We start from the raw sequence: 11,977 nt of genomic DNA, 5'->3' as shown, positions 1-11,977 counted from the left end.
GAGGCTAACTGCTATCCTGTGACCCAACAGGAGACGATGAAGCAGCTGACATGGCTGGCAGCGGAGCGGAGGCTCTGTGCTGATGGAGACTCGGAGGAGGATCACTCCCCCACCTCAGAGGAGGAGGAAGACGAGGGGGGCCATAAGGAGGCGGGGTCAGTGGAGAGGAGGGGCAGCAAGGGAGAGGAAGACGAGGAGGCACAGTCAGAAGAGAGGACACACCGAGGAGGAGGAGGAAGATGTCCCGGACGAGGACGAGGTTAGAGCTTTACCTCTGCACTCGAGATCTCCTTACACTGTTTTTCAGTATCTGTATAAAAAGTCCCCTGACAGTTTTATTTCCTGACCTCTCTGCAGGGCGGAGCCGACCTCTTCGTGGCTTGAGGAGGAGTCGTCAGGAGCGTCACACTAAAGATGCAGCTAAGCTGTTGCTGCTGTACGATGAAAACCTGCTGGAGAACGACCCGCACAGAGAGAGCAAAGACATGGCCTTCGCTCAGAGTTACTTGAACAGGGTAAGAGGAGTAAGCGATTTACCGCAGTTACATGACTGGGTGATATGGGAAAAAAGTTATTGTGATAATTTTTTTTATATCGGTTGATTTTGATTTATATATTGTTTCATTTCATCATTCAAGTCAAATTACTGTTTCTGCCAAGCTTAAAGTTTTTTTTTTTTTTTTTTTTTACTTCAAAATGACATGTGAAGATGTCATCGGGTACTTTAGCTGTTTAAATCCATCATATTTTACCATGTTTACTGGCACTGTGTATTTTGCAATAAAGTAAACTGTTGCATTTGTCATTTCATTTTTGTCCTGTGGTTAAAACTATTCTTGGCTTTGAAATTGAGAAAAACAATGTGTGAGAGAGAAACTTTAACCTTTTTACTACTTACTTTTTCAGCCTTCACAATTTTCAAGACAACGTGGTAGAACTGTCACAGTTATCGGTGTCTTTACAAGATTCACAGCACAGTTACTTAACCTTACCTCAGTGAACCCACAGAGGTTAAAAATCCCTGGGACCTGGGAGTTTATCTGCCAACAAACTACCTTTGAGGAAACCATGACCTAGACATGGATAATGGCGACTCCACAGATTATAAACCAGGCTGTTAACGAGCAACGTGGAAAACCTACACTGTTGTGTCGTATATGAACGCTGCTTAACACATTTCAGTAACCAAGCTGTAAAGACAGTGTGACTGCTCACTTTGGCTCGGTCCCATTTCTTAATTTTTACCCCCTTGTCCTATCATTTCCTTCGCTCTTCCAACATACAGTATTTTTTTTATCCTTATGACGCACAGCAAAAGATGCCGTTGTTCCCACAATTGTGAAACCACCCAACTCCGCTCGCTCAGCAGCTATGCTCCCAATATTCAAACACTGTTGAAGACAAAACTCTTCTACAGCTTCGTATCGACTTTAAAAACAAAAACATCTCCTTTCTTGCTCTTGGTGTCTTTGTTCCTCACTTGTCACTTTGGATAAAAACATTTGATAAATTGCATTTCAATGTAAGTTTTTGTTTTCACTCCCACATCTAAACGGTAAATATTCTGCACTCTATAGCGCTTTTAAACTGTATCTCATTCACCCATTCGTACACACAAGAACACACCGATGGAAGAGGTATCTTGCCAAACATGTGACATGTGACAGAAGAAGCCAGGAATTAAAACGCCAATCCCATGATTGGTAGGCGACTGCTCTACCTACTGATCCACAGCCTCAGCCTGGAAAGTCAGGGAGGTGACCAAGAACCCAATGGTCAATCTGAAAGAGCTCCAGTGTTTCTCTGTTTAGAGGAGAACCTTCCATAGGAATAACCATCTTTACAGCACTCCACCAATCAGGCCTCCATGGTAGAGAGACAGAAATCACTCCTCAGTAAATGTTTGCCAAAATGCAAATGAAGGACTCTCAGACCATGAGAAACAAGATTCTCAGCTCAGATGAAACAAATATTAAACTCTTTGGCCTGAAGGCCAAGTGTCACTTCTGGATGAAACACTCCACACCTGACCAATACGGTCCCTACAGTTTCTAGATGCACTGTATCTGAAGGTGTTTACTGTGTGTTGACAGGTACGTGAAGCAATGCAGGATGTACCTGGACAGGTTGAGGAGTTTGTTTCTCTACTGAATGAGTTCGAACAAGTGGGGGAAGGACAAGAAGTGGTGTCACTGTTCAGGAAGTTGTGCTGCATCCTAGGAGATCGGACCGACCTCCTTCGAGACTTTGCTGCATTCCTGCATCCAGAGCAGGCGCTCCAATGTGGACTGGTGAGCTGCTCAGGTGGATCATCATCTGCTGATTAGGTGTATCACAGGTGTAGCTCAGGTATACTTTGGTTGTATCACAGCAGGTGTGTGTAAGTATTCCATGGTAACTGCTTACACTTGGTGAAACATGGAGACATCTTTGTACTTCTTATTAATCTCATCACAGATTAGTTTACTATTCCGGTGTTTTTCTAAGTGAAGATGTTTTTACTTGCAGCTGTGCAATTGGTGAACACCATCTCATGTAAATCTGCCGTGCCTTTGTGACTCTGCAGTTTGAGGAGCAGCAGGCATTTGAACGTAGCCGACGTTTCCTGCGACAGCTGGAGATCAGCTTTGGAGATAATCCATCTCATTATCAGAAGATCATCAAAGCTCTGCAAACTGGCCCGGACCTTAGTCCAACCAGCATCCATGAGGTACAACTTGAAAGAGATTTTAAGTTTAGCTTAACCATCCTTAACAACTGTTCAGAGATCAGTTTAACCAGTTGTGTATTGAATATATAATCAGCTGTTTTCTTGCTCCTCAGTTAAAAGCCCAGATGGCTACACTTCTAAAGGGCCACACCCATCTGCAAGCTGAATTCTGGGTATTTTTTGATGAACTCCGCCCCCCTCCAGCCCGGCCTGGACAGTTCGAAGAAGCTCATTGGCCAGAGGATGGAGGGGGTGGGTCAGACGGTGGAGAAGGTGGCGGCCAGGTGTCAGTGGGTGGATCAAGTGGCGGCTTCGAGGAAGTGACGCTTCCTGAGCTCGAGGAGGAAGACGAGGGACATAAAATCCAACCGATGACGGGCCGGCGCAGGAGGAGGAAGCTCGAAGTCCACAGAAACTACAAGGTCTGAAAAGTCTTGAGTGACTTTTACTCATGGTTTTCCCCACACAGCTTGGTTTAGAACTATGATTGGTCAAATATTGACTCTGATGTTTCCAGGACTGTGATTGGTCGGATAAAGATTGGCTGTGCACCTGTCGTGATGCAAAGATCCGTGGACACCGGAGAAAAGGATGTAGTTGCAAGGTGTGTCCTCCTTAAGGCAAAAACTGATTTATGCAATGTGAAACATCTGCTAAGGAACAGTAAACAAAGACAGGACTCAAAACATAGAAAAGAGTTTAAGGGTTTTTGAGTAAAAGTTTGTCCAGTAGCTTGATTTCATTCTTCCAGATACTTATTTGGAAATGTATCTATGAACAAAGTGTTTAAACAGTAAAAGTATTCTAGTGTTCTTATACTACATTTTTAGACTAAAGCCAGCTCTGAACTGAAAACCTGAATTCCTGTAGAGTCACAAGAAAAGAAAATATGACTGATCTGTCCATTTCCACTTAGACCTCAGGGGTTGTGTCTAGAGCCTTGAAGAGTCTGGACCCTCTGTACTCCCAGATTAGTTCATCCCACATGGAACAAGGAGACAAAGAATCGGATCTGAAGGGGGACGACGACAGTCCGCAGCCAGGTGTGTAACACACTCACCTGTTGTAGGTTGAGATGAATGTACATGTGTTATGTGATTGTCTGTGTTTACAGATCGAAGCAGTGCATCATGGGAAGGCCCGTTCCACCTGACAGATGAGAAGGAGGAGGAGGAAGAGGAGGAGGAGATGGGTGAAGAAGAAGATGATGAAGAGGAGGAGGAGAAGAAGAACAGTGAGAAGGAGCAGAGCCTTGCAGTGAAGAGGAGCAGGAGAGACGAGGCACTGCATCCCTCACTAGTTACCACCACCTGCTCCACATCCTCCACAATCACCACCTCCTCTGTCTGTTCCACCTCCATCTCCACCTCTTTTTCAGTCACCCCTTCGATCTTCACCTCAGTTACCCCCTCTGTCTCCATCTACACCTCCTCTGCTCCTCCTCAGCCTGGTCCTCCTCCTGACCCCCCTGTGTGTGCCAAGAACATTTCTCTGACAGCAAGTGGAGAGAAAGTCATCCTTTGGACCAGGTACACCTCCTGCTGCTCAACCTCTCCTGTAGGGAGGAGCAAGGAGCACAGTCTGTAATCAACCTGTTGCTGTTTTTCAGAGAAGCAGACCGAGTCATCTTGACCACATGTCAGCAGGAGGGAGCCAATCAGAACACGTTCCAGGCTATCTCTAATCTGCTTGGCAACAAGACTCCCGGTGAGGTAATTGACTGTTGAGGTTTTGGCGATAGGTTGATTTTATTTGTTGTGTTGAGTGTGTTAAAAGATAACTAAAGTTTCACCTCCACTGCTGAAACAATGCAGAGTGAACAACGACTCATTCTGAGTTCACACCTATGATATAGGACAAGAACAAGCTGTGATAGGTTCACCTTCACCAGCATGAGTTAGCTTCCGAAACTGTAACGTTTTCTCATATCTCCTGGTTATAAACGGTAAAGTTTTCTTGCATCTCTGGGTTATAAAGAATAATATTTTCTCATATCTCCTGGTTATAAACGGTAATGTTCTCTCTTATCTCCTGGTTATGAACAATAACGTTTTCTTGTATCTACGGGTTATAAATAATAATAATTTCTCGTATCTCCACGCTTTAAATGATAATGTTCTCTCGTATCTGCAGGTGTCTCGCAGGTTTCGGGATCTGATGCGTTTGTTTCGGACGGCGGCACGACAAACCAGCTCCGAAGATGAGTCTCCACCCAATGACACAACAGCAGCCAATCATGAAGGAAATTTGTCCCAATCAGAAGAACTGCAGCATCAGAAAAAGTTGGAGCGTTACTAGACTTTTATTGTGGAAAGGTATGAGGATCATGATGTGTTTCCTGTTTTATAAAAAGTGTAAATAAGTTTAAATCGGTTTATTTATGTTTTTGTAAAAATAGTTTTTTGTATTAAATCATTTTTTCACAAGTTGGTCTGCTGTCCTGGATCAGATCACATCAGATTCTTGTTGAACTTTTTTGATGTTTTCACAATAAAAGCCCTTCTTGTTTTGTTTGCTGTGTGGGGTTTGAATAAAGATTTGCTCAGGTTAAAAAGACGGTTTGTTTAATCTGTCCAAAATATTATTTTGCAGTACAACAGGAGCTGAACTTAACTTTATTGTCCTTAATGACAAAAAACATACAACATGTCAATTATATAAAATACAAAACACAAGGATATGAAACCTTACATCTCAGCAGAGGTTCTCTTTAAAAAAAAAAACATCAGAACCACCTGCAGAACTTCAGCTGAGGGTGGAGTCATCTCTGTGCTCTCTCTCCGGTTTCGGGGTCGACATCGCCATTGTCATCTAACTCTGAAAGCAAATGTAAAAAAACTTGTAAAAAAGTGAAGAGAAAATGTTTTGTAGCAAAAACGGAGCTGTGTTTTTAAGACCTGCAGAGTGACTTTATTTTCTGAATCCGATAACATCCAGAAAATCGGCCGTGCAGCTAATGGAGAAGCTCCCTTCTGACTTTTCTCTGGTGAAACATGGTGGAGCTTTAGTCTGTTAAAGGTTAGACCTGAGAGTTGCCTAAGTAGAATCGAACACGCAACAAACATTTGCATACATTTTCTGTTTAGTTGGAGAAGTTAAGATGAATCATGTTAAATTAGTTCTGTTCAAACACTGTCACCATCCTGCAGGTTTTAACAACCAGACAGCAAGACAACCTGTCTCACCCATGCTGCTGGCAGCTCTGTTCTCTGGGTATTTTTGGTTCTCAGCAGGAGGATCTTCCTCCATGTGAAATTCTGCAGTTCAGGCATAAAAATCAGAAGAAGGGTTTGGTTCAATATGCGAAGTTTGACTTTTTAACTTCACCTGAACTTTTGTCACTGATCTTCACTGACTTTTTGTTAAACATTAAACTAACAGGCCCGTCCTTCGACCAGGTTCACTCACCTGCGGCTGTGTCTGATTGGTCATAGCCAATGGAGACAGGGGGGAGGGGCTGGTTGCTTTCAGGTGGGCCAACGTTCCAGATTGAACCAACGGCAGAGGAAGCTGCTGCTGACATGGCTGTTAAACAGGAAGTGATGAAATTTCAGAGGTCAGTCTCAACCTATGACTCAGTGTTCACAAACTTCTCCCTTAGTTTTTACAGCGTCAAAAAGCAAAAAAATGGGAGATATACTCTCAGGTTAAATTGTGTTGTGACAGATTTACAGTTGCACTCAAAATTATTCAACCTTCGTAGCAAATGGGGTGATTACAATTAATAAATCAAACAAGAACAATGTAAACAGCTCAACACAATTTATGCCACAAGTAGTTCCTCCAAATCCAACTTTTAACAACTTCTGCAGTCCTCAAATGATTCACCCCCCTGAAGAGAATTCCTCATGAGAGCACACAGCTCCTTTAAGGTCAAAAAGTAAAGTAAAAATAAACTTAGTTAGGTTAGTAGTTAAGGGTTTTCTGTCCAAACATCATAGAGATGATCTGAGATTAAACAACATTAGAAGAAAACATACTGTTCATATTCTTGTGAGCAACATAAATGTGGAATTTCCACAGTGACAAATGTTTTCTGCAGTGTGTCTGATGATGGTCTCAGAGGTTTCCATTAAATTCTGATTCATGTTTTCCTCTTTTATATTGTTTAATTTCAAACTGTTTAAAAGTGCAGCTTCCTGATTAAGTGAAACTTTATTTAAACTGGTATACGTTTAAAAAACAGGAACACTAAAGGCTGACACTGCTTGTAAAACTTTATTTAAACATGCAGAGGCTAACCGTATGTTTGCCTGCGGAGTTTCCTGAAGGGACAGTTCACCTTGAGCCTCAGCAGACAGGATTTCCTCCTCACAGGCAGAATCTCCATAGGTAAAATTTTAAGATTTTAACGTTGAAACTCGGTTTGAACAAGCTGATTGTGTTTCCTTCAGTTCAGAAGCTTCTTCAGTCTGTGACGACTTTAGGCAAGAGAAACAAAGCGTTACAGGTAAGAGCCTACCTGCACACACCTCTGTGAATCTGAGCCTTCAGAATAAAAGCACTACCTGCCCTTGGCAGATACAATACATATAATACAAATAAACAGTCTGAAGTTAGTTTTCATTTCACTGCTACACACTGAAAAGCTAACATTCTGCCACAACTTCACCTTCTGTAAAGGCGCACGAACGAGGGAAACCAAAGTGAGAAGATCAAAACTCCAGAAACTCTTAGCTTACATCTTATTACTACACCAACATCTTCTCACACTACTACAAATGATGTAACATCAATATTCCATGTAAGTTTATTTTTTAAAAGCTAAATAATTATTGTATTGTACCTCTATGAAATAGATTAAATAACAACAGATTGAATTTAACTTTTTTTTTTTTTTTGCTTTAGAGGCGTACCAGACCAGTGGTACTTCCTGCATGTATGTGTGAGTTTGGTTTTTGGTGTCATCTGTCAGTCAAACAGGTTCAACTGGAAAAACAGCAGCTGCTTCATGTGCACGGTAGACTGTCATTAAGTGATCAATAACCAGTAGATACAATTAAAAGTGTACAAAAATTAAAATCCTCTGCAGGATCATATGGTCAGGGATCATATGATGAAAAAAAACTTTTTTAAAGGGTCAGTTCAGATAATTTAAGTCTCTCCGATCATTATTGTTACAGTTTTAACATTACAATAACATTATAATAACTTTCATTATTATTATTATTCATTCATAGTGAGCAGAAATGGAAACAAGGACAAAACCCTGTGCTGATGTTTGTGTAACAGGATTTATGACAAAAAAACTGGAGGTAAGTTTCATGCTTTTATTGTGAAAAGTAAACAAATGTTGTTTATTTATTTAAAACATTAAAACATAAACGGAACAGGAAGTAGTTTAACTACTGAAAATATTTCAACACAGGTTTCAAAAAAACAAAACAAATTTCAGTTGAAAAAATAAACTCTTAAAAAATCTGATCAGCGGAAGCAAAGTTATTGATCAGTGATTGGTTCTTATCCCCAGAACCTCTGCTTGCCGGCGGGTGGAGTCAGCTCCTCCTCAGGTGGAGCTGGGAGGCTGAAGATGGACCCCGCTGCCTCCACCGTGAAGATGAAGTAGATGTTGGCGACCATCATAACAAGACTCGGCAGAAACGAGAGGCCAAACCCAAATCCACGAACGCTGCTGCCGAAGGCGGCTGCCACCCAGTACACCAACCTGGAGACCGAAAACAAATGCACCCTTAACAGAGGATCTGTGCACACACACCCCAGATCCTTCAGACCCTCGAACTCACCGTCCGAAGGCGAAGACAACCGTCAGCAGTGGGACCAGCTTCAGGTGTTCCTGTCTAAGATACATCACCATGACAGCCAGTTGCAGAAAGTAGATGAGGAACAGGGAGACGGAGTCGGATATGAAGCGTCGGTGGACAGTGACATCTTGAAGCTCCGCCCCCTTCATCTGCTCCTCAAATAGAGGCCGAAATGCACCTGAGCGGATTCGCGAGATCCCCAGGACCAACCAGCCTGAGATATACAGACAGACAGGTTATACCTGAGCCCCTCCCACCCAGCAAGACCCCTGCAACCAGTCCTCAAATCAACAGGGTGAAAAGTGGGGGTCAGCTGGAGAGTTGGACCCCAGGTCCAACTCTCCAGCTGACCCCACTGTGGCTCAATAGGTAGAGCAGTTGACCCCACTGTGGCTCAATAGGTAGAGCAGTTGACTGCCAATCACAGGATTGATGGTTCAATTCCCGGCTGCCACGTCACATGCCAAAGTGTCCTTGGGCAAGATACTGAACCCCAAATTGCCCCCGGTAAGTCAGGTCAGCTGCACAGCAGCTCTGCCATCGGTGTGTGAATGGGTAAATGAGATGCAGTGTAAAACGCTTTGAGTACCAGCTAGGTAGAAAAGCGCTGTATAAGTGCAGAACATTTACCATTTACCCCAGCTGCTCCTGCTCCCCACACCACCAAAAAGTAAAAATCTTTTTTTCTTCTTATCTTAGTTAAAATCTAGTTTAAGTCCTAACCCCAACCTTAAAGATACAATCTAACCTTCATGCTTCTCCCACCTGTACTCACCAAGGACAATGGGTGTGGCGGCGAAAATTGAACAGCGCAGTGTGTATATCAGCCTGAGGGCAGCGCCATCCATCAAGGGAGCATCAAAGGGCAGGAACACAAACCCCCCCCACACCAGAAAGGGGAACAGGAGTGCTGATGTCATAAGAGACACACCCACCTTCAGGGCATCCCTGCTGGAACAGCCCCGGCCACCTGAGACAAGTGAAGACAGGTGAGGACAGACAAGTGAAGACAAACAGTTGAGGACAAATGGGTGTACTTACATTTGCCAGGGGGCGTGTCTTCAGTCCAGTCATATTGGAAGTTATGCTGGTTGTAGTCCTGGGGGAGTCCTCTAGGGCCTAGGAAAGGACTCTTCTCTGACTGCATTTCCCAGAGTGCCTCACTGTCTCTGCATGTTGAGGGGGAGGGGAACACGTTCACAGCAGGGCGAAACACCTGAGCTGCTTTCTCTGGCAGGTGGTTTGCCACAGGCTCCTCCAGGTGGATACTCGTCCCTTCCCCATCATCTCCTAACCCCGCCCCCTTCTTTTCACCAGCACCTACCCCCCCTCCCTCTCCCACGAGCCCTCTCTCACTTTCTGTGCAGCTGGCTGCTTCACCTGATCTCACACTCATCCTGTCACCTTTACCTGTCTGTCTACAGGTCTGCCCGTCTGTCTCTGTGTCTCTGGACCACTGCAGGGTGCTGGGCTCTGTCCTGGCAGATCCCGCCACCTCATCTTCTCCCTTCATGACTTGTCTTGTTCCCCCGCTGTTGTCCATCTGTCTGCCTGTCAGTCAAACAGAATCATGTTGAGAGACCAGAAGATCCAGGAGTTCTGCAACAGGTGTGACTCCCACAGAACCCTGATCTCACCATGGAGTCTGGGTTTACATGAAAAGACAGCAACAATGAGACTAAATCCAGGTTCTGTAAGATGTTGGGAACATGCACAGGTTTAAAGGCAGGCTACTGAGGAGAATGTGGTCTTTGTTTGCACCACACTGACTGTTCGCTTGTATAATTTACACTTTTATTTGTGTAGAAATGTGAATTTCAGGTCTGAGGTCATCTCGGGTCACAGGTAACACGTGATGCACAGGAGAATGAACTCTGTGCTGCTGCAATTTAGAATAAATTAAACTTCTGTGGTGTGAACCTTGACCTCTGACTTTGGCCAAGTATCAATTTTTTTTTCTGTCCCGTGATGTTTCTGGACACAGGTTGTCCTCTACCTGTGGAGACACCAAGGTGTGATGTCTTGTACCTGGACAATACAGCATCAGAATTAATGAGACGTTTGGTGGAAAGGAGACGAGTCACAAACTGAATCTGTTTTTTTTTGACCTTTGGACCCGATCTACTCCTTCACTGTTCAGTGATCCATAATAAATCCACAGGTGCCGTTGCTCCTGCGCCATTGCATGTGACGTCACATTGACGCTCGCACGGCGGCCCTGACGTGTTCCAGAATAAATCAACAATAAAAAAACACAAACAAGAAAATATAAAGACACTGGAGTTCGAACGGTTTCTAAAATGAAAAGCGATAATGATAATTACAGCGTATCGACCAAGAATCAGCTGATCGTCAATAATCAATATCAGAGTTGTGTCTGAAGGTCCGTGCTAGCATGCTAACGAAAAGTTTTCAGAGACTGGAACTGATCTTGGATCAGAATAAAACCCGAGTTTCAAACTTAAGAGTCAATATTTACCAGGAGCTTCCTGGTTCTTCTTCTTTTAGTTGGTTATTAGTTCTGCGTCTTCTACTTCTTCACCTGTTGTTGTGAAAATCCCGGAAGTTCCGTTCAGGTGTGGTCACGTCAGGTGAGTTAAAGGAATAGTACTCTTAAAGGTAAAGTCTGCTGAGCCTCTCCAAACTGAAGGGTTTGTTTTCATTCAGTAGAATACTGAACATACAATAAAAATACAATTATAAATTATATGTAAAAGTACATCAAAGAAACGTAACGTTTATTTTTGTAATTTGATCAAGTATTTATTGGATGTAAAAGTACCATTTAGAATCTAGGTTTATAAAAACTGTGAAGATCTGTTCAATTCAATCGGGTGGCACCAAATCACAACAGACATCATCTCTATTCACTTTACAGTGTTTAAGGTTTAAGACCTTACAAAATATAACTGTATACAGAATTATACAGAAAACCAACAACCCCACTGAGCAACACCAGGGTTAGGGTTATTTCTATTCGTTCTGTTAAATTTTTTTCTATTTAAATTTTTTACCTTTTAACATTAAAAATCCTTAAATTGATTATTGTTGTAATTTGGTAACATAGAAATAATAACTAAATTAATGCTATATAAAATAGTGTAATAATGTACATTCATAAAATTATACTATACATATAAATAAATAAGATTTAACTAAAACATACCTTTTTCCTTTGATAATACTTTATGGAAAACATTTGATTCATGATTTAAAAAACTTAATTCCAGAGAGACAATTTATTCGATTTTTTACTAATGATCTTTTCTTGTTCAGATAATACATTTAATTAAACTTGACTAACGTTTTAGATGCTATATTTTCATGCTTAATAAAAAATGTAGTATTACATTGTTGGGTTTTTACAGTTTTACTGTGCGTTTACCTAATTGTCTCACCTGTCATCAGGTGGACGCGCTCAGCGCGATGACAACACTTCCTCATCAGTTTGTTGTGGGCCATCTAGTTGTCATGGTAACGGCGGACGTATGAATGAGCTCAGTTC

At 42.6% G+C, this 11,977-nt stretch overlaps 2 protein-coding genes and 1 long non-coding RNA gene across 5 annotated transcripts in view; 2 read left to right on the top strand and 1 right to left on the bottom strand.

The window, feature by feature from the left end:
- Positions 1–5,235, top strand: part of gon4l (gon-4-like (C. elegans)) — a 32,739-nt gene extending 27,504 nt beyond the window's left edge. For 2 of the 3 annotated variants that reach the window (XM_026370196.1, XM_026370195.1), the window contains exons 21-30: positions 31–259; positions 358–515; positions 2,094–2,291; positions 2,567–2,710; positions 2,824–3,132; positions 3,228–3,314; positions 3,627–3,753; positions 3,825–4,239; positions 4,320–4,422; positions 4,844–5,234. In XM_026370196.1, coding sequence (XP_026225981.1) covers positions 31–259; positions 358–515; positions 2,094–2,291; positions 2,567–2,710; positions 2,824–3,132; positions 3,228–3,314; positions 3,627–3,753; positions 3,825–4,239; positions 4,320–4,422; positions 4,844–5,008 — 1,935 coding nt within the window. In that variant the 3' untranslated portion in view covers positions 5,009–5,234. Of the gene's footprint in view, positions 1–30; positions 260–357; positions 516–2,093; positions 2,292–2,566; positions 2,711–2,823; positions 3,133–3,227; positions 3,315–3,626; positions 3,754–3,824; positions 4,240–4,319; positions 4,423–4,843 lie in introns of all 3 variants that reach the window. The other variant, XM_026370197.1, reaches the window with a different exon arrangement.
- A 1,724-nt stretch (positions 5,236–6,959) lies between these two features.
- On the top strand, positions 6,960–8,318 carry LOC113169064. Its single transcript, XR_003299538.1, has 5 exons — positions 6,960–7,160; positions 7,334–7,454; positions 7,559–7,670; positions 7,891–7,965; positions 8,181–8,318. It is a non-coding gene; the product is annotated as an uncharacterized LOC113169064 (long non-coding RNA).
- tmem79b (transmembrane protein 79b) lies at positions 7,967–11,123 on the bottom strand. Its single transcript, XM_026370200.1, has 5 exons — positions 10,952–11,123; positions 9,514–10,023; positions 9,248–9,442; positions 8,455–8,686; positions 7,967–8,375 (listed from the first exon to the last, which is right to left on the bottom strand). Exons 2-5 carry the CDS (start codon positions 10,013–10,015, stop codon positions 8,171–8,173), a joined length of 1,134 nt encoding a protein of 377 aa, XP_026225985.1. The 5' UTR covers positions 10,016–10,023; positions 10,952–11,123; the 3' UTR covers positions 7,967–8,170.
- Positions 11,124–11,977: the final 854 nt, after the last annotated feature.

The sequence above is a fragment of the Anabas testudineus genome, chromosome 16 (assembly GCF_900324465.2).
Source record: "Anabas testudineus chromosome 16, fAnaTes1.2, whole genome shotgun sequence".
NCBI classification, from domain to species: Eukaryota; Metazoa; Chordata; class Actinopteri; order Anabantiformes; family Anabantidae; genus Anabas; species Anabas testudineus.
Note: the sequence above shows the minus strand (reverse complement) of the source record. Positions and strands in the feature narration are given on the sequence as shown.